General features: G+C 35.5%; 1 protein-coding gene across 1 annotated transcript in view; it reads left to right on the top strand.

The window, feature by feature from the left end:
* The first annotated feature begins 12,214 nt into the window (after nucleotides 1–12,214).
* Nucleotides 12,215–23,174, top strand: part of LOC148939339 (uncharacterized) — a 156,800-nt gene continuing 145,840 nt past the window's right edge. The window contains exon 1 of the mRNA XM_089106851.1: nucleotides 12,215–12,340. Coding sequence (XP_088962977.1) covers nucleotides 12,215–12,340 — 126 coding nt within the window. The remainder of the gene's footprint in view (nucleotides 12,341–23,174) is intronic.

Below are 23,174 nucleotides of genomic sequence, written 5' to 3'. Positions count from 1 at the left end.
CTGTGGGTGGGGGGGTTAGGTTAAAAGCCTCAAGAGAACTAAAAATATTTTTTTTAATGAGAATGCGAGCTAGCTGTAATCGAAATACTTGCATACAGAGATGTTAGCAATTCACCCGCATTTATCAAATTACGGGGAGGTTTTTCTAAATTGGGCTAATAGTATTCAAAGTAAGTGGGAAAATTATAACGAGGGGGGTAGTGGGTCTGCGGTTTTATTTATTGAAAGCTTAAATGTTAATATTTGTAGATTCAAAAAGGATTTTATTGTAAGAGGTGGGCATGGGGAGAATCGGATTTGGTTTAGAATGTTAGTTTGATTTGGTATGGTCTAAGTGGGTGAAGTAAATCCGTTTTGAAATTAAACTACAAAACTAAAGTTAAGCGTTTTTAGTCACGTATCGAAGAACACTGAAAAAAGCTACCTCTAACAAAAACTAGGATGAAAAGGTAGTTAATGGCTGACAGAGGTCACAATCCTCGAAAGTAAAATTTAATTGATTAAACGGTCAATATCACATGAAAATACAAGGAATAGATAGTTTTGAGTGGGCTAGTGCACATTTAAAGATTGGTGTCACGGTGTTACAGTATGAAACAGAATTAAGAAACAGATTGGTGTTACAGTAAGAAACAGCGCTAGTTCAGTACTGAACTAGCGCTCGTTAAGGCACGACAAAATTTTTAATTCGTGATAGTTCTCAACTGTGATATCCTGTTTTATTTCAATTATTACACTGTTGATTCTGGGGCCCCTTATATTTGGATTTTAGAAGAAAGGGGCCCACGCTCGTAAGTTTTCTTGAAATGTCATTTTGATGAGTCGAGGAAAGAAGCGAGCGTACTGTATATTTAGCTATATATTAATTACCGATACAATATAATTAGCGATGTCTCTCACGAAAAAGTATTTTGATGAACGTATGGACAACTTAAAACAACTGGTAGAAAATCTTCGTACGGAGAATGCAGCGTTGAAACAAGAGAACACTGGCTTGAAATCTGCTCTTGTGGCAGTTAAAAATCAGGTTTTAAGAACTGAATTGTATGTTAAACGCAAGAATCTTCTTATCCATGGAATTCCTAAAAAGGAAAATGAAAATATTGAAGAAACCGTTAATGATTTTTTGTCAGAAATGTCGGTACGGAACTACAGGGATATTAAGTTCACGGCCATCTATAGACTTAGAAGTAAGGCTAAAAGTCCCAGGAATCAAAAGTCACATCCGGCATCGGACCCTATTCTTGTATCTGTTCTAAATCTTCGACATAAGGACAATATTATGGCTTGTGTTGGTAATCTAAGAAATACAGGGAAAAGTGTCAGTATTGACCTTCCATTCGAGCTGGCTAAACGTCGGAAAGAACTTTTGAGTACGGGTTATAATTTAAGAAATTGTAAAGTTGCCTCCGATAAAGTGTCTCATACTAAAGTGGTTCAAAAGGGGACTAGGTTATGGCTAGAATCTAAAAAGACTTCTAGTTCTAACTGGATCAAGGTTGATGACGCATGCTACGACCCGCTTACCCTAGTTTTCCCCTCGGTCAATTCTGATTTCGATTCTGACGCATGATTATTAGTGAGTGCTCGCTTCCGCTTAATTTACTATATCTTCAAAAAATGTGCTGTTCGTTAATGTTATTTGTCTTTTTGTATTTTTCCCTTTTATTTGTGTTTCTCTACCCTCAGTATTTACACCTTCCTGTGCTATTTTACTTGTTATTTTTTTTTGTTTCAGAGCAAAATAATCAAGTTCATGTCATAGACTTTTTAATTCGGATTAAGAGGTTGACATAACTGGTGTTCACGCGACTACAGCATGGCTCTCTGTCACCTGCATGGGTAAGTAATTATGGTTGACACTAATTCTCTATTGGGGATTAACGTTAACATAACACTATGTAAATTAAATGATTATGAATGTGGGAGAGTTAATTTTAATGAAATTATAAATAATCCGGTTCGTAAAGCCCCCAATATGAATTTATATGAAAATTTTGAGAATATTATTGATAGTTTGTTTGTGGAGGAGCTGAGGTTTCGGGACTCAGGAGCTCGGTGGGTTGATGCACTCCCGGTTGTGCATCTAAACGTTCAGGGCCTAAATTGCTCTTTTGATGATATTCAATTATTATGTAGGAATTCGTGCCCTGCAATTATCGGTCTCTGTGAAACATTTTTGAGCGAAAAAAATCAGGTGCTTTTGGATAGTCCCGGTTATATGTCGATATATCTTAACCGCAAGACGGCCCAAAAAGGTGAACTCTGATTTTACATCCAAAATAATTTTCAGGCTATACTAAGACAGGATTTATGTACAAATAATGAAAAGGTATTTGAGTCACTTTTTATAGAAGTCCCAATCAACGCTAAGGAAAGGGTAATAATAGGCGAAGTATATCGTTCTCCAAGTGGTTCTATAACCCAATTTATGGAAACATTAGAAGATGTTCTTGGAAAAGTTTTTTCTGAAAAATCCGAAGTTGTATTAATGGGCGACTTTAACCTCGACCTTGCGGATCCGTCATCTAGACAGGCTTCTGATCTTTTGTCTTTACTAATTTCGTATGGATTAGCTCCTTGTATAAACATACCGACAAGGATTTCTAACCAGACAGCAACATTAATTGACAATATTTTTTCATCACTACACTCCATTAAGAATGAAGTACTGCTTTCTGATACTTCCGACCATTTGCCAGTTGCAGCCTTGTTTCCAATCCTCCAAAATCCACAAAGATTAGTCCCCCAAGATACACCGAGATTATGTTGCTCACCAGTGGAGCTGGATAAACTGACAGAAGATCTGAGTTCATCTTCATGGGACTGTTCATTACCAGAAAATATTAATTTGGGCAATTATAACGGTATATTTGGCCAGTTTTATGACACTGTTAAGGAAAAATTCGCGGCTTATTGTCTAAAAGCTCCTTTAAGGAATCCTCGATCAAGAAGATCAACACCCATAGCTCCCTGGCTAACACCGGGAGTCCTCAAGTCAATAAATAGAAAGCAGAACCTTTGGAAAGAGTACAAAAACAGACCAAGTGATGCTAAATTAGAAGAATTTAAGTTGTACCGTAATATGCTGAAATCAATTATTCGGAGAACAAAAACAGTGTATTATACTAAGAGATTTGATGATTGCGGTAGAAATATAAAGAAGACGTGGGACGTGATTAAGGAATTTAGTCGGCCATCGAAAAAACTAGAAGGTCTCCCTAAGTCTCTTATGGTAGACGATCAACTTATCACAGAAAAAGGCCAAGTACGACATCATATGAACAAATTCTTCGCGGAGATAGGGACATCAACTGCTAATAGTGTTTCTCACTGCTCGGTGTCTCAGACTTGGAAACAGTTCCTAGGCCCCCCGTGCTTGAAATCAATGGCTCTTGAGGACGTTACAGTGCAGGAAATTACAAATATTGTTTTGTCCTTAAAGAATTCTTCAACAGGTTTTGACAAAATTTCTGCTCAAGTAATTAAACATATCCTTCCGTCGATTATAACCCCAATTTGCCATTTGATTAATAGGTCATTTCAACTAGGAGTATGTCCTCAACGTCTTAAATTGTCGCGTGTGATAGCTCTCTTTAAAGGAGGTGACCGTGAGGATCCTGGGAATTATAGGCCGATCTCTCTTTTGTCAGTGTTCTCTAAGATATTTGAAAGGCCAATGCTCAAACGTCTGGTAAGGTTTCTTGAAGCTAAATCTTTTTTCCATAACCATCAGTTTGGGTTTCGCGCAAAGTACTCTACAGAACATGCTTGTAATAAACTTCTTCAGTTTATACGACAATCTTTAGACTCTAATCTTATTCCTGCAGCCGTTTTTCTTGATGTAAAGAAAGCTTTTGACAGCCTTACACACAAGATTCTCATTGGTAAACTTTCTCATCATGGTGTGCGTGGGGAAGCATTGTCTTGGCTCTCTTCATACCTTACTGACAGATCTATTGCCATGGAAGATACAGACAAGGAAGTTCCAATTGAATACGGAGTACCCCAAGGTTCTATTCTTGGGCCAACCCTATTCCTGATATATGTGAACGACCTCTACCGACTTCTAAACACCCCAATTCCCAATGTTTGCTGTGGATTGTGTCACAAATGTTACTCTCAGACTATGTCGGCGTCCACATCTGATAGTCGAGAAGAACTGGTATCATTTGCAGATGACACTACTCTAGGTGCTGCAGCTCCGGATGAGTCATCTCTTATTCTAAAGCTTCTAGCAATGACTAAGAAGATGCTTATTTGGTTTGACATAAATCAACTAACTTTAAATGTAAAAAAAAGTCGTACCTTCTTATTTTGTCCTGTACAGGTGTGAGCTGCCCCACAATTATTGAACATCTTACACCAAGAGGCTCCGTAAGTCACCCCCCAGATCGATATGTGTGATTCCTGGGAGTTCTTTTGGATGAAAATTTATCGTTTAAGTTGCACGTTCAAGTAATAAGAGTGAAAATTTCCCGTGGACTTGGAATCATCCGTAAACTAAAGCGTTTATTTCCTTTTCCTATACTCCGTCTATTATATTTCTCTCTCATTTTCCCTTATATATGTTACTGTTCGTCTGTGTGGATGTCTACATGTTCTTCTGTACTTGCTCCTGTTCATATTCTTCATGAGAAAGCGGTAAAAGTTCTCCAGTCAACTACTCACTCTCCTGTTAATCTCCTTAAGATTAGAGATATTTATGTTATATCTCTAGCTTCGTTGGCATATCAATTCCTTCACGGAGATCTCCCATTTTGTTTTTCTGGACTACTTAAGCCAGTAGGGGAAGTAAATTTTTACGCAGTTCGAAACAGGGAGGATGTTATGATTCCGGCTACTCCCTCGGTTCGTTCTGACTTTGGTCTGGTCGTGACTGTGGGACGTGCTTGGAACTTGGTTCCTGCTGAGATTCGTCAGTCACAAACACTTGGCTCCTTTAAAAGACAGATGAAAAGTTTCTTATTAAAGCTAAATATTAAATAGTTTATAGTTGTTGTATTGTTTTTTTGTTGGCGTTGGATCCTCGATGATGTAGAGAATTTTTCATTTTTGATTTTTTTATTTATTGTCGGGTGATAGGAGGGTCGCTGTTTCGTGTGGACTGTCGGTGAGTTGACTTCTTTTCCTTATAGATTTATAAGTCAAAAACTGTTTAGTATTGTTTATGCCAAGTTTTAATATTAGTCATTTATTCTGTGTCGTTTCCCAAATAACGGGCCATTGAGCCCTTTGGGATATTGTTTTTGTTATTGTTATTTATGGAAATAAATGGAACTTGAACTTGAGGAGGGCCAGCGTTCCGATAAGAAGGGTGTATTATTTCCAGTGCGGGCTCCTTCAATTGATTCAGTGGAACATTGGGTGGGGCTTCTATACACTCCATCCACAGACTCCGATTCAATTCGACATTTTAATCCAATTACGGATACTAGTAGGGTTCTAAGTGAGGGTAAACATCGGCGTGGTGTGTGTTATTACTGTCCAACATGTGTCTCCAGATTTCGCTCTGATTCAAAGTTAAAGCATCACATGAAACACTGTAAACGTCATGGATACCAGGCTGTGGAGACGGTAAGCAGAGATAGAGCGATCTTACGTTTTAAAAATTTCCAAAACACGCTCCTGCAGAGTAATAAGATCGCTTTAGACTGCAACGCAAAACCGACAGACGTGTGCGATCCGTCAAATTCAACTCATGTTAAAATACATGAAGCCATAGGGGTCTTTTACGCTCACGCGCAACGAGATTCCAATAATAACGTACAATTGCTGGATGTAGACGAGATGTTGGGCGACGACGAAGACTGCATACGCTCGGCATTGGTCAGTCTAATCAAAACAGCAAACAGTGCAATTTCGCGCCTTCGTTACACAAACTATCCTATGCTCCTATCACCAGATGACATAGTGGCCATTAAAAATCGTAAAATGTGTTGGGTTTGCAAGGGAGAATTTGATTATGATGTTGGGAATGGAGGGAGGAGTAAAGTGATCGACCATGATCACTTATGGCAGGAAATTATATCGGGTGGGAGCAACTTGAGGGGGGTATCACACCAGTTGTGCATTTTCAAAGTTAGACAACACCATGTTGGGGCTGTTTTATAAACAGTTACAATTACGACTTAAAGATGATTTTTCCGGCGTTGGCCTGCATTGCCAAGGGTGGAGTTGTAGATGACGCATGGATAGATGGTTCTTTTTCATATAAGATCATACCCAAACAATCGGAGAAGATACTGCTGCTATAATTCATGTGGGAAACAGTTGACAAGGGTAACACCTGACTGAATAAAATCAGTTTTTTACACTCTTTCAGCTTCTTACCCAAATCTTTAAGTCAATTGATTCAGGTACAGAAAACTGAAAATTTTGATAGCTTCCCCCTCCTCAAACAGCGCGGTCCCGATGATGAAATGTATGACTTATTAACGTGTAATGTTATATATCCATATTATTATTACAACTCAGGCTCGAGGATAGATTAGGTGTCACTACCGCCCATCTAATCTTTTTACAAATATCTCACTGAGATTTAGTGCACAACTATCGACTACTAATTTTCTAAGAGGGTTTGGGAAAAGGGTTGGTGTAAAAAAGTGTAGGATTATTGTAAACTATACTTGCCCAGTGGCGTACTCACTCTTCTGGGCATTGTGTGCAAAAATACGGATAAAATCTATGGGGACTTTGGGTTGGATTTAGGTTATTTTTTGTCCACTCCCCATCTGGTGATGGATTTGATACTTAAAATCAGCAAAGAAGAAATAGGTCTGATTGCCGATGTGGATCAGCATCTGTTTGTAGAGAGATCAATGAGGGTTGGGTATGTTTTTCACGGGGATCGTATCATGAAAATTGATCCGACCGGACAGCAAACCGATGAAAAGTTGGACGCAGTTTTTTTGGATATGAACTCTCTTTACCCATCGGCAATGTCTCACTACTGTTTGCCCTGTGGTAATTATAAATGGCTTGACAATCCACGTACTTTAAATGTCCGTGACATTGCTAGCGTTGATGGGAATTGGGCACAGGAATGGTTCTTTTTAAATCGAAGGTGAAATACCCATCGCAATCCTTGATTCAGTAAAATAATTTGTTTTTCCGTGGATCAATAGACCGTTGATTAGGGACTCTCTGAGCCCCTACAATTTAGCTTTAGCAGAGGACGGGAGTATGCACTGGGTACCTTCAAAACAAAAACTAATTGCCGACCTCAACCCGAAACAGAATATCGTTGTTCATCAAGTGCTATTGAAATGGATGGTGTCCAATGGTTTCAAGGTCACAAAGATTCATAGAGCCCTCCAATTTGATCAAAATCCTTTCATGAAAACGTTTATTGACACCTTTGTCAGTAAACGTTCAAAAGTGAAAACGAAAGTTTAAAAAGAAGTTAATAAACTCATTTTGAACTCAGCTTTCGGTAAAATGAGCGAGAAGGTACGAAACAGAAGTCCATGTGACATTGTAACCAATCCCAAAGATTGTGCTCGAATAAGTACAGATCCAAGCTTCCCATCGTTCACAATCATATGCTCTAGTCTGGTAATCCGACACCGTAAGAAAAGAAGCTATATTTTTCGGAAAGATATTGCAACCAGGCGTTCCATGACCGACATATTGAAGATACTCAATTTGTCGTTTTATTATAATGTATGCAAGGTATAGTGGCCGATAAAGGTACAAGTTCAAGTGTATTACGGGGACACTGATTCACTCCTGTTAAAAGTCAAAACTGAAAATCTATTTAATGATTTTGAAAATGGTGAGTACATTAGCTCACGAATAGACTACACTAATTGGGATGAATCCCTCTACCCAGAGCTAGTGAAACGCCAGGCCCCAAATCAATTGTTAATGCTAAAATCTGAAACGTGTAGCTATCTGATATCCAATGGTGTGTTTCCTCGGCCGAAGGTATAGTGTGTGGAAACGCACAACAAGGATATAAGGCAAGTTAGCAAGGACGCAACTAAGCACTTATTAAAAAATAATTTCGACATGAGTGTGTATAGAAACTGTGTGGAACGTAGTTTCGTCCCAAAGGCGAAAGTCATGGCGATTTGCTCTTTACAACTTAAAGACTACACAGTTAGAGTTGAGAAAAATGCCATGTCGGCCATATCGGACCAAGTCTATGTACTTCAGGTTGTTGTGAAGGTACTACCACAAGTTAATTTTTTAATATCAGACCGAGTTGAATGTGTAGAGTACAGAAAACAACTCGGTCTAGAAAAATTAACCTAAATTCATTAAAAAAAAAGTATAAAGGGGATGGGAGGTTTTTTTGAGTAATGGAGTGTTTTTTTTTATTATTTTTTCTTTTTCACAAACAATTTTCAATGTGTGTGTGTGTGTGTGTGTGTGGCAAGGCAGAGCAATTTCCACTATTTAATGCCCACGGCCCCCCGCTTCCCGGCCCGCGGCACTTCCCGCGGCACCTCCCGCGGCACTTCCCGGCCACCGCAGCGGCCGCCCCCGGGGGAGGGGGGATCCCATTCCTAATGCTTGTAATAAAAGTGATAGTATTTCAAGGGCTTTATTCCAATCAACGTTGTATTTTTTCTATAAATAAATAAACAAAAAAAGTGTGTTTATTCAAGTGTTTTTTTCTCTGCGCCTCTGTAAATGTTGTATGTTTTATTATAAATAAATTAAAACAGTGTATTTTTTTATGTTTAATGTGCTTTCATGTTCAATGTAATATTTTTTTAAGAGTTGTTACTTTTTTATGCATATAATAAAAGAAAATATGATTCTTTGTTCGTATTCTTCTTCTTCACATTATTCTTGAACAGAGTAGTAGTAGTAGTAGGGAAAATATCTAGTCATTAGATTGCTATGGTATACAGTTAGTTGTCCAGGTGAAGTATTGAAGGGAACATGTATCAATTTAAAACACCATTCAGATTGTTTCTGTGTGGACCGTCAATATCAGGCAAAACAAAACTCTTACCTAAAATAATTAAAAATTTCAATAAAATGTTTGTTGAAAAGCCGAAAAAAATTTACTATTGTTACAGTATTTAACAGGAGTCATATGGTAAAATAAAAGCAATTGCCACTATGGGATTGGTGCATATACAATTCATACAGGGACTTGATGTTTTTAACATTATTGAATCAAACTCTTGGCTGTTCACCTATGATCTGGCAGAATCTATTGAATGATTGTTCTCGGAAGTACTCCAACTGTTCGCTGTTTGTTTTCATCATGAACAGATTTCTAATCATCAGGTTTTATAAAGCCTCCTTTATCAGAGCAAGTGTAACTTAAAGATTGTATTTAATTACATGTATTATGTTATCTACAAGTTTTTCCGTAATTCTATTTTGCTTTTCGCCTCCAATCCAAAAATCATTCCAGGCACCCCCAATTTTCTGCTTTCAGAATACAATCAGGCAACTAATACATCCCACGGCTATTTCCTAATGAATCTTAATCAAAATAAACCCGAGGATCTGCGTGTATTCACAGATATTTTCGACAATAAAATTACAGTATATCTCCCCTTGAACACTAAAAAGACCTACTAGTTGCTATCATGACACTGAAGAAACTAACATAAGAATATACATCTGTTTTCAGTTCTAAGTACTTCAAAACCTTCGCTTAGGAAATCCATAATCAAACATGTTATTGACAATTATTTTATTAATCTAATATCTGGACATTGTTTAAATTTGACCGAGGGCAATGTTCAACAGTCTGAAGTATTTAAGCAAGATGCAAAGGAACATCGTTCCATTGTACGTATATGGGCCTCTAAAAAGAAAGGAAAGAATTTTATAAAGAAACGACTTCTTAAGGGGGGTGGTAGCTTTTTCACACTCTTACTGTTAATAATTACAGGACTTGTAAATTGTTTTCTCTAGAGAGACAATGGAAAAACCCTATAAATGGACTCTAATAGAACTCGCTCTCTCCCCCGTGGAACACTTTGAGAACAATCTAAGTAGATTCCTTGACAATGAGAATATTGAGGATGATAAAAAACTGCTTTTACTTCAAGATGAACTTCGCCGAGTGGACAAACATAAGCCCTATCGTGTGAAGGCCACTGATGGTACTGATCACAAAAAAGAATTATCTCCTCAGGATTCTGCTGGTGCTGGAACACAATTAAAGAAAGTGGAAATGGATTCGATTGTTTTGAAATTTGTATATATAATGCCCAAATAACAGCTTGAAAAAATGACATGATTCCTAAGTTATCTTATGGAAAGTGGTCAAGATCACATTCAACTTGAGAGCAATGGGAAAGGGATTATAATTCACGGCAAGAGCTATAATTTACTTGATTTAATCTATTATATTGTTACAAATCTTAAAGGACTATTATCATTTGACGATAATCTATACAACTTTCTAAATACATTAAACTTCCCCAAAAGTCTTATTAGCAATAGACAAATTAAAAAAAAATTAAATGAACATGCACTATCAACAACAACATCATTAAAACATGAACATGAAGAAGAAGAAGAAGAAGAAGAAGATTTAAAATTAATATGAGAAAATATTAGATCACCTAGGGGAAACTTGACACTAGTGACGACGAAAAAGCGAAAACATACCATTTCACCAACGGTAACAAGTATATAAAAGGGGAGTGGACGCAACATAGCGTGTTGACGCTCAAATTGGTTGAAGTTCTGAAAGGTGTTTATGAAAATATTGGTGAGGCGGGGAGTTCAAGTTCCCTCACCACTCTTTCCAAAGTTACTGGTGTTCACACTAAAATTGTAAAATACTATCTACAAATTGAATCAAGTTACACTCTGCATAGCAATCATAGACTTCGTGCTAATCAATATAGAAAAACTGAAGCCTTTTACCCATTGCATATAATGCAAGCATATATCCTGTCATTCTATGAGACTGAACAATGTCACAATACACCGTTCATTCCGCTTACAATCAGTGCTCTTATTTGCTATTTCTATATCTTTCCTGTGTAAACATAGAGATGTACTGAATTTGCTAAGGCCACAGAAGGTATTCTCGAATAGGATTCATATAAAAAAATTAAAAATAATTGGTGCAGAAAAGTTTTTTACCACTAGTTTGCGAAAGTACTAGCCATAGTACACTGCTCTATCATGGGCATAGTGCCATAAAAGCTGCATTAGCCGAACGATTGATAAGAACTATTCTGCTTTAAATTTCAAGATAGTGTACATTGGAAAATACACCGGCATTTATACATGATTTAGATTAAATTATGTCCATTTATAATGAAAAAAATCGTGAATCATTGTACAACTCTACGCCATCGGAAGTTAATCATTTTGAAATGGATATAATTGACACTGTTTTAAAACAGTAACTCAATGACTTAATTTCCAAGAAAAAAACTAAGTTCAATGTTGGCAGTACTATTAGAGTTAATAAAACAAATAATATTTTTGAAAAGGGGAATTACTTGTGCCCCACCGAACTTTTTAAGGTTGCTAAAATCCTAGACATTAAACCCATAACTTATCGTTTGCGTGATACCAAAGATGAAGAGATTCTCGGCGGCTTTTATGACTATGAACCACAAAATAATAGTGAAATTATAGTGAAAATAAATAGTGAATATCATAGTGCATAATAGTGAAAAAATAGTGAAATCTATCAATTGAAAAGATACTAAACGTACTCGCAGGGGTAAGAAACAGTTACTTTTTCGGTGGCTAGGATACAACTCTGATTTTGATTCTTGGATCGCTGTTGAAGATATTGACAATGCCCAATGATTTCTGTGTAGCTTTCATGTCCAATGTTTCAGATCCTCTCTACAACGACTTGAATAAAAAGTTATTTTTGGACGAAAATCTCCCCCACCATCAAATTTGATGGTGCCTATGAAGTGGCTCTTGTCGATTCTATTCTCAAAAATACCTATTTCATCCTTACAAAGGATTTGTGTATGATATAAAAGTTATACCCTTCGATTGGGCACTCTTTGTCGACTATGAATGGGTTGAATCACTTAAATATACCGAATATAGTGATGCTAAATTGAAATATATTGAATACGATAATATGACAGATTTGTGTCGTACAATCAATAGAAAAATCTCATATCGTAGGAATGGTACATTCCATTTTAATTATCCATTGGAAAACGATAGGATTTACATTACCTCACCTGTTGAGACTGAAATAATTATTCTCAATTATAATTTGAGAGACGTTCTTGGCTTTAAAAAGAATATGAACAATTGGACAAACGCTGTCACCGTTTACAGGATGACACAAGTTATTTTTGCTGATTTTCCACCTGGTTTCTCCTCAGACTCTTGTATATCTCTCTATGCATCTTTTGTGGAAACATCGAGAGTTGGTACTTCAAATGACCCCCTCCTACGTGTTCTTGAACGAAAAACATCTCATGAACTTGTTCATCACTATAATATAAAGCATCTTCAGTATGTTCCTGTAAACACTTCGTATTAGGAACTCTGTCATTTAACATTAAGAACTGAATTGGCCGACCATCTAGCCATTACAAATTGCTTAGCAGTGATTACATGTAATTTTCGACCCATTGTAGGCAACAGCACAATCAACTAAAATGAACAATAGAAGAATTCCATTTGTTTATTCCGATATCGATTGCTATGTTGATGCTTTGAGTCCACGTCAAATAGGCAATGGATTGGACTACTACAAGGGGCGTACTACAATGTCTGTCTATGGTCTTGGTAGCTGGTTTGTTAGGCTATTTGGTTCTGCACTACCCCTTGCCAGAAAATATCTTGTACCTGCTGCATCAAATTTTGCTGCCTCAACACTACAGGACTGGGGGTCGGGTAAGAATTTCAAGGAGAGTGTTAAGGAAAATATTAGATCTTCACCAAGAGTTTTTGGCGAGCAACTAAAATCTTAACAAAAAGGGGAAGGACTGAAAAGAAGGTGTGCACGTCACTCACTCATCATTCTCTATCTAGGCGGGACGCGAAGGATATCAACAAGGACTTTGAGGAATAAAACAATAAAGAGCAATAAGCAGAAGAAGAAAAAGAAGAACAAAATTGTTAGATCAAAGAAGGATTTCTTCTCTTAAGATGACTTATCTCCCTCACAAGGAAGCATATACATCAATCAGTTCCTCATTGAATCTATTCAATGCTGAAAATGTTGATGTCAGTGTCAAGTATGGCTACTATCAACAATTTCATCCCCAACAGCCTCTCTCGGAAAATATACAATTTCAAATATTTTCCAGTTAAGACTACTTTATGGATTCGCCCTCAACAAATATTGATTTAAATGTTGCAGTGAAGAAAATGTAAGATAATACACACCAACTGCCGCAGATGGTCTCTCTTACAAGAAATGTATTATGCAAAACCTATTCAAGCCAATTAATTTATTCATTAATTAAACATTGGTGAGTACTAGCAATAATTTGTCCAACTGTGCAAGCTACTTACAATGTATGGTGATGACACCAAAGCCATATAAGAAGATGAGAGGAGAATCATTGGGCTATGAATATCGATCAGGTGTTTGTACCGAAGGCGAGTTGAATGCTGCAGTGACCCAAGAGTATCATCTGGTTGGAAAATTAAATCATGAGATATTCAATATATCCCAATGGCCTCCCCCCAATGTCAAGACTGTCATAAAGTTACAGCTGGCCCCCTCGGTTTTTATTTTTAAGCAAACACTTCCTGCAGCACCTAGTACAAATGTCATTTCCCCCTCGGCAATTCTCCCAGTCTAAAAAAAATAAGTTCTGAGCTCTGTTGCACTGTCAATTGAGAAGCTAAGAGCCAATGGTGACAAAACTAAACTTCTCGTTCTACACACAATCATCAATCAGCATCGTATTGCCATTAAGTGTTTTAACTATACTAATTGATCGTTGATCGATGAAGACATTCCATCTATACTGGCCCTAGCTTTTGTGCAAAAAGGCATCACTGTTGGATCTGGGAATAAATCCCCCCCAGGATTTAAATTTTTTCGGTATATCTAGCCGTATGTGCAAAGTGAATGGTATTCCAGTGTAAACTTTCCCTATTGACAAAAAATCCTTTAGTACTTTTTATAACTTGGTCATGCAAACCCTAGACCATGACACAGTTACTTGAAAATGGAATAACCAATTCTAAGTCTTCAAAAAATCATGGGGCAATAGTGCCGGACCTGTCGGGGACCTAGGACAAGAGCATTGTGCGACCGGAGAATCTACGCTTAGAGTGTACATTTGTCGATGCTTTGACTGACAGTATCACGCTAATATCACTGAGTAAATTTGAAAGCTATTGGCAAATCACACCTGACAGAAGTGTTCTACTAGACCTAGCACCATGAGCGAAACCCAAATAATCGAGGTATATATTATGGATCCATACATGTCCCAATACAAGTCCTATTGCATACCTTCGGACTTCGTTGAAAAAATTTCTAGCGTTAACAATACCTTAATCAATGTTAATAGCAGTCCATCGACTTTGAAGACCGGTCATTGGCTATGCATCTTTCAAACAGCGAAGAATATTGAATTTTTTGATCCGCTTGGCCTATAGTATAAATTCTAACGCCTTACATCAGCAACTTTATTGAAACCAGTGGAAAAACCATTATTCAAAATCAATAAAGAGTACAGGACTTAACGACTAAGACATGTGGCTTTCATGCACTACTCTTTTTCATGTTCAGATGTCGTGGCTACACCTACAAGCAGTTACTCAACATCTACGGTGACTTACCTCGATTGAACAACTTTCTAGTGAAAAATATACTTACAAGCTTATTTAATATAGATTTTAGTGCCCCACAAATAAAATATTCTAAAAATGTATATGAAATTTTTTGTTAATAAATGATAAAAAAATTTATATACATGATAAAACGACTTTTCTACCCTTTAGATTTTATCTTTTACTAGGTATAGGTGTTTATCGACAACAACTAATGCAGGTAGATTATCTGAATTCACAGTGTATTAATCCTGATGTACTACAATGCCAGGGTCATATTTTCTACAGTAGAGTGTGACTTCACTCTTTTCACATCTCTTTGTATAGTCAATGATACTATTCTCATTCATTCTATAGAATTCACATGTTTCAATTTGCTTATTTGAAGCAATTTCACAAACAGTGTCCTCAAGTGTCGAATCACATTCCGTCAAAGCCAAATAAAAATCAGTGGGGTTATAATCATAACACCCATTGTCTTCACAACGATGACGTAGAAACCATATTCTTTTGCTGTTCCAACAGTTGAATCGCTGACCCGGATCTTCCTCCCAGAACAATCTTAAACCACAACGATACCAATCTTTTAGCAATAAACTAAAATCACGGTTAGGATTATTTCAAATTATACCGAGATTTGTAGTCTCTAACGGATTCGAATTATCATAATGGCAGTTGGAACATTGGTAGCCACTAATACGAGATTCGCACATTCCGTCCTTAAAGAAATTACTACATTTTAGGTTTATATCGCATCATTCATGCAACGGCCATGGGTCGTGTTGTCCACACTTTTCAGAAAACTTATCAGGAATGGCACAATCTTAGCATGACGAAAAGTTTCCTAGTGTGTATACACTTCACGAGTTTACATGGATCATTTTTTCATTTTTTGACACCAATGACGTCAAAGAAAATCTATGCTAGAAACAATGCATAGTTTTATTGAGGCTAAAGAGCGGAGTAAATTATCTTTGAGCGCCATCTTTCTCATGAAAAAAAGTCCTAAATTTCTAAACTAATGTTTAAAAGCATATCCACAATATCATTTTGCCGTGTCGTGATCAATATATCAATAAATTGTGTAAATGCATTTGGACCACGACGTAGAAGCTTCATACAATAGTCAAATGATGGAGAATCAGTTTTCATTATATCGACAAGCATTCCCCGAGAAAATATCTTCCTTTGAATAGACAGCTCTAGAAAATTGGCATGTAGAATCAAACGTTTTTCTATAAGCACTAGATTTCCCATGATTTGCTCTTTCTCAAATCTAGCCATTTTTTTAGAGTCCTAACTCTCTCACGACCCATTACGGACTAACTAGAATTTTTCTAATCTAGAAAATACACACTAGTCTCTACTTTAGAAAGAAAAATAGCATTGATTTAGAAACAATTTTATTGAGCATAATTACAATAATAATATTCACTGATGCATTTTGTTCTCATCAATATATTTCGATAGGACATCTAATGCTGACCGAAGTTTATTTATATGGAGAATATCCACATTTCCAGAAAAACATAGTTGCTCCTCCGGCTTAAACTTGCTTAATGATATCACGTATCTAGCATACATACTGTCCCATTCAAGGCATTGTCAACAGCCAGCGGCTATTTCCACAGCTACATTGGACACTCGTATATCATTGCTGCTGCTGCCGGTCCCATCATTAATCTCCAATAATGTAAATGCACCACTCATTTTTCTCTACTAATATCCTCTCAAATAAACTATTCTCTCTGAATTCAATTCTCCTACTAATATGAATTGTAATAAAAACCATTCCTTTTATTCAAATCCGAATCACCAATCAAGTTATCGTATATTGAACAACCATCACTGTCTCTGATTGGCTCCTAAAAAATGCCCACGTCAAACGGTACATTCATTGTGCAATTTTTATCAAAAACAAAAACCTTGCCAACTTTTAGAATATTCACGTGTAAGTTTAATGACATAGCCATGGGTTTTTCTTGCGCAATTCCAATGTATATTTTCATGTAGGTTTTCAATCTATTACACTTTTGACCATATTCTTGTAGGGTTGAATGTAGGGTTGATACTGTGCACACCCTTACTACTAATCTGTAAAATAATTATTGTCAGAATATAATAATCTAGTAAAAAAAATTATGGAAAGCACAAAAAAGAATAATGAAAAGCAGATCGTCCAGAACACATTGTATTATTATCCCCTCAGCTTTATCGGCTAGGTAGATAATAGAGGTACTGTTGTACATGGCAGCGCTGTATTATATTCCCTCCTATAAAGTAGGTCAATGTCCATGCACTAAAAATGTGACAAATTCCTGAAGACTCAATCAGCAATAATCTGTAAATTGAATTCTAACACTTGAAAGTCCCGTTTGCCTGTAAATATATATTCATGGTCGGAATATAGGGTGCTGTTCTGCCTGGAGTCCAGTTCTTAACATATTATCGTCATAGGCTATTTTTAGATCTCGTCCCGTGGTGCCTATTGCATTACTACTCCTGTTAACTAATGGGCCATTTTATGACGAAACACCGTATTGGTTATAACTAGATTGTTACTCAAGCTATTAAAAAGAACAGAAAATTAAATTCCACCTGATTGGTTCAGCTTTGTGAAAAAGAACATAAATTTTGAATTAGACCTGATTGATTCTCCTGTGTGAAATTCATTCAAATGTGAAGCCATAAAAATTTACAGAAAATTAAATTTCGCTTGATTGATTTTTCTATGTGAAATTTTAAGCTATTAAAAAGAACAGAAAATTAAATTCCACTTGATTGATTCTCTTATGTGGAAATTTAAGCTATTAAAAAGCACAGAAAATTAAGTTACACCTGATTGGTTCTCCCGTGTGAAATTTTAAATAATTAAAAAGAACAGAAGATTTAAATTCTCTTGTATGAAATTTTGAACTATTAAAAAGAACATAAAATTAAATTCCGCCTGATTAGTTCTCCAGTATGAAAATTTAAGCCAATGAAAAGATTAAATATATCTTTAATTATGAGGGTTTTACAAGAAGTCCCTCTGTTTCTCTGTGGTTCACTTTATTGGGACCCACTGAATATGAAAAAGTATTTAATAAATGAAGGGATTTGTTTACTCAAACCAATGCAATACAGCATTGCAAAATGAGTTGTATTGCAACATTTGGAAACAGAATCGATGCAAAAAGTAAGACCTACAAAAAGTCAAACTTAAAAAGTAAAAATTCATGTAACTAGTAAACAAAAGTTAAAATAGGGATAAGTCCTTTTATTAGACAGTGAAAACAGATACAAAAAGCTCTTGATATTTCAGTCACACACAACAGTGGTCGTGATGAGCAGATAAACGGCTGATGGGCAAATATTTATCTATTGATGATGATAACTGCTGTATGTGATCGAAATATCCAGAGCTTTTCGTCTCTCTTTTCACTGTCTATTAAAAGGACTTATACTTATTTTAACTCTTTTTTTGTCATAGAAAGGCTGTGGGGTCTTCTAAAAAAACGCCTGCTGGTTCTAAAAGAGGACCTCATACTATCGGAACCGCCCTCCCCTGTACCACCACGTTTTTGTCAATGATCAAGTTCCACTTGCCCTTTATTCATGCAGCAAATGATTAATATAATTGCAATTATTCAATCCTTCAAAAAATTATTAGCCTAAACTTTTTAAAGGGTAAAAAAATGAACTATTTAAAATGTGTCTTATTTTAAGTTGCTTAAAATTGTATTGTTTCTTGTAAAATATGAAATTTTCCAACAGGCTTACAGCTTTAAATTAAAGCCAGTAGTTTGTATCAAAAGAAAAAGATACTTATATCATTGGATTTTTTATTTTCAGATTTATTCATTCACCAAGCTAGAATTATAATTTTGCTTCGACTTTTTCTTGATAAATGATCTAAACTTGATTAAAAATAGGAAAATTTTCCGGTTAATCAAAAATTTAATGTATTTATTTTTATCTAAGAAAAAATAACGCGAAGTAAATTTTAAGTATTGTATGAATCCGTTAAACTGCGAAAAAATAATGCACCAAAAACTTTCATATGGGTGCACATATCTTAATCTGTGTGTTATTTGCTTTCTCTAAATTTCCCTGCAAATGACTTTTATCTGACAAATAATAAGCCATAGTTTATTGATCTTTCATTTTCATCTTGTGCAAATATTTCTGGGGACACTATTTTACGCCCCTCCGCTGTAAAGCAGTAAATATTTCATTTATGTCATAAATATAATCCTTGGAACTAGGCCAGGACCTGTCATAACCAAACACCATCATTTATATCCAGATGGCTTTCTAAGCCTTTTTAAATCTTTGGTGACCATCTGAACAGCCTTTCATAATGTCATAAGGCAATTTATAGCTCTAATTTTAGGGTGCCATAAAGTAATCCTTACTCTTCTTAATATAATGCTGCAGCAACAGACATATCTACAATAAGAAGTTGGTTGCAATGAAAGTACGGAACAGATGTATAAGGAAAAGTTGGGTAGTTGGGATACTATGATAGTGTTTTACCGAAGAACTGAAAATAAACATAGTTTTTGTTCATATGTAGGCTAGCGACCTTTCACTTGTTTTGTGGATGAAGGATGGCAAATTGACAAAGAATTTTGGCCAACTGTCTTTTTCGGTCAACTGTCTAGGGCCAAGCAAAAAGTAGCTCGTTCCCGAGTGGTGTGGGAAGATGTCATAAGGAAAGACTTAAGGGAAATTGAAACTTCCTGGGAGGGTGGAAAGAAAAAGGCGTTGAATAGATAGGGATGGAGGAGAACTGTGCACAGCTGTGTTGGCCTCAGACAGCTTGGTGCTCTAGAGAGTTGTTAGTGGTAGTGGTAATTTCATAACGAGAAATTATATTGCAAAACTGCTAAGAGCTCCATTCCTATCTATTCAGAGATTTAATGTTTACTCTTTCTTATGATGTTCTTACTTCCTTAAAATGTTTTCCTATATACTCTTCTTAACCCATTAGAGAAAATCCTGCTTTCGTTGTGCCTTAAGGGCCGGATACACTTAGCTTTTTCGGCACCGATTTGGCAAATAGGAACCGAATTGCGAAGAAAATGGCAGCGATTCGAGCTTGAAAGATGTTCTAGTTTTTGGTGCTGGCTTACAAAAACGGGCCAAAAAAATTCTAAAAATATGTCCTTCATGAGGTGTTTCAATCCTCAATCATTCCCTTCTCTTCAGCAGAAAATCAAAAGAACTAAGTTGAGATCAATCATGCAACACTGCAGTTGAACTGCAGTTGACTGCAGTTGATAAACTGCAGTCGACTGTTGGTGTCCATGATGTTTAGTTTTGAATTTTGCGCATAGGGCAATGTTTTTGTTCCGCTATCGTTTGCCCACTTAGCTTCTAAAACCGGCACTGAAAAAAGTTACGTGTGTACGGCCCTTCAGCTGGATTATCAAAAAGTAAGACAAATGACATCATATCATCTGTAAAATGCGACCTAACAATCTTCACTTTTTTAGAATTCCCGGTTAACTGTCATTGACTTTATCTTTCATTCCACAAAACGTCAAACCACATTTTCTGTAACAGATACTACTTGGGATTACATAAAAACTGAAAGTAAGAAGCAAGAATAAAATTTAAAACGAACGGAAATTATTACGTCTATGAAGGGGGTTGCCTCCTCCTCAACAACTTGCCCTTTACACTAAAGTGTTTTAGTACTTTTATAAAAAGCTTCTTATTGTTCCAATTAAAGCACCCTTGAGTTTCAGGAGTTGCTCTGAAGAAATTGGGACAAAATTCAAACTTCAGCGTACAGAGCGAGGTTTTGAGAAGGAGGCAACCCCCTTTATATACGTAATTAAATTCTGTGCGTTTTAATTTTTAATGTTGCTTCTTACATTCAGTTGAAAAACTTGTTATGTTATATCCAAAGACATAGTTATTGGGACTTTCAACTATGATGAACAAAATGGCTACCTCAAATTTTTAATCGGATGATTTTGAGGAAATAAGGAGTAGGGAAGGGGCCTAGCTGCCCTCCAAACTTTTTGGTCACGTAAAAAGGACACTGGGACTTTTAATTTCCATTTGGATGAGCTCTCTCACGATATTCTAGGACCACTGGGTCAATACGATCACCCATGGGAAAAAAAAAATTTACTCGCATCCGTGATCTTTCTTCTGGTAAAAAATTCAAAATTCCATATTTTTTTAGATAGAAGCTTGAAATCTCTAAAATAGGGTTCTTGGATACGCTGAATCTGATGGTGAAATTTTTATTAATATTCTATGACTTTCAGGGGTGTTTCCCTCTTTTTTCAAAAATAAGGCAAATATTCTCGGGGTTGTAACCTTTGATGGTTACATTAACTAAACTTAGTGAAACTTATACATTTAAAATCAGCATAAAAATCCAATTCTTTTGATAGATCTATTCGTATCAAAATTCACTTACAGTTTTGGTTACTATTGAGCCGGGACGCTCCTTACTTACAGTTTGTTACCACGAACTGTTGATACAGTTACTCTAATGAGTACCTATCACATTCATCAGAGAATTCCTCTGGAAAATATTTAGCCTATAGAACATCAAAGATAAAATATAAAAAAATATCCTATTTGGATTTTCCGAGGCCCAACTTTTAAAAACTTTACTTGACCAATGCCATATTCTATTTTTACAAATTTTTTCGAACCACCAAAGGACGACCACTAAAGTTTGAATCACCAATGGTGGTTCAAGTTTGTTTGAACCACCAATGTGTTTGAACTACTTTATATTTTACATATTCCTTGTACGCACCTTCCTACTATTAAGATCGCCTAGACTTGTGAAGCTATTCATTTGGTCAATTTCCTCAGTTTTTGACTGTAGACAAAGGGATTCTATTTTAAAAACTCTTTTTACTTACAGTGATCTCAAGTAGGCTATACAATTTCTTTTTAACATAGAATATACTGACATAAGCTACTAGCATGAGAAAATTTGTAATATTTTATTAGGGGAGTAGTTTGATGAAAGTAACATCATCAAGTTTAGTAATATCGGATAGTTACAGAAGAGGTTTCAAACTCCTACCTACAAAACAACAAAAATTTTCATTCTTTCCGAAGAGGTTGGTCACAGACATATGTTGTTTACTTTTTTTGGCAGGTCATGTTTTTGATCATAGACCACAAAAGAGATGTCACTAAAGGAAATTAAAGATCTATTGTCCCATTTTAAATTAAAAAAGAGAACACGCCCAATTACCAATCTAATCACGAAATTATGCAATTTAATCTAACTTAAGACTTAATTATTGAATGATTTGTCAGACCACCCTGCTTTTCCATTTACAAATAAAACAAATGAAAATACCGATAAACGGATATAATATTCCATATAATAACATTTTATATTCAGATGGGATTTTTTTTCGCTAACATTTTTTTGCTATATCTTTACCTTTTCTTTAGGTTATATGGTCTGTTTATTTCATTTTTTCTGTTGATAAAGGAATCCGGATGTGAAGTCAAAAAATTCGAACTTTTGTTATTTTAAAGTATTTTTTTTTTAGTCTTACTTGAAATATTATACCTGTTTTTCTTTATTTTCCTTTGTTTTATTTATAGACTTAATTTACTTTAATATATTTTTTTTTATCATTTTGTTCTCCTTGTGGATGAAACTGATGTTTTTCCTTGACCCTTACCGCAGTACTTTTTTTTTTTTTTTTTATTTTTTTTATTTTTTTTAACAAATCAGAAAACTAGATGCAAGAATGTTCATAGGATTAAGTTCTCTGTGTAGGCCTACTTGAAAGTGTAAAAAAACCGAAAGCAGAGGAGGTTTCTATGTCTCGCTTAATTTCATAGAAAATTGTTGTAATAATTACTTTCAACAGACAAATGTTTCCAGGGCAAAAGGGAGGAGGGAAACAGCGAACATATTATCTATAATTCAACAATGATCCAAGAAACATTTCTCCCCGGTATAAACTGTCCCAGTATGGAGCACTAGCACTGAGTACAAATAATTTCCTGCATATTACAATTTTCATTAGTCTTGCGTATGCTTTAGTTAAGAGAGGAAAAGGGAGATAGAAATAAAAAAGCATTTAAACAAAAGTACTATAAAATGCCCTGCAAAATCGAAGGTTTTTGCAGGTTTTTCCTTATATTTAAATTGTATTTATATTTACATCTTCCCTTTTACTTTAGCTTTAAACTAGGTTGAAGATAAAAGAGCCACCTTACCAAATATATATATATATATATATATATATATATATATATATATATATATATATATATATATATATATATATATATATATATATATATATATATATATATATATATATATATATATATATATATATATATATATATATATATATATATATATATATATATATATATATATATATATATATATATATATATATATATATATATATATATATGTTTATTAAAAGCCTATGCCCTACTTTCTAGCCTTTCCTAGCTGTGTT

This window comes from Artemia sp. Qi Xiang Cuo, chromosome 21 (genome assembly GCF_049724085.1).
Source record: "Artemia sp. Qi Xiang Cuo chromosome 21, ASM4972408v1, whole genome shotgun sequence".
Classification (NCBI taxonomy): Eukaryota; Metazoa; Arthropoda; class Branchiopoda; order Anostraca; family Artemiidae; genus Artemia; species Artemia sp. Qi Xiang Cuo.
This window is presented reverse-complemented; position numbering and strand designations above follow the sequence as displayed.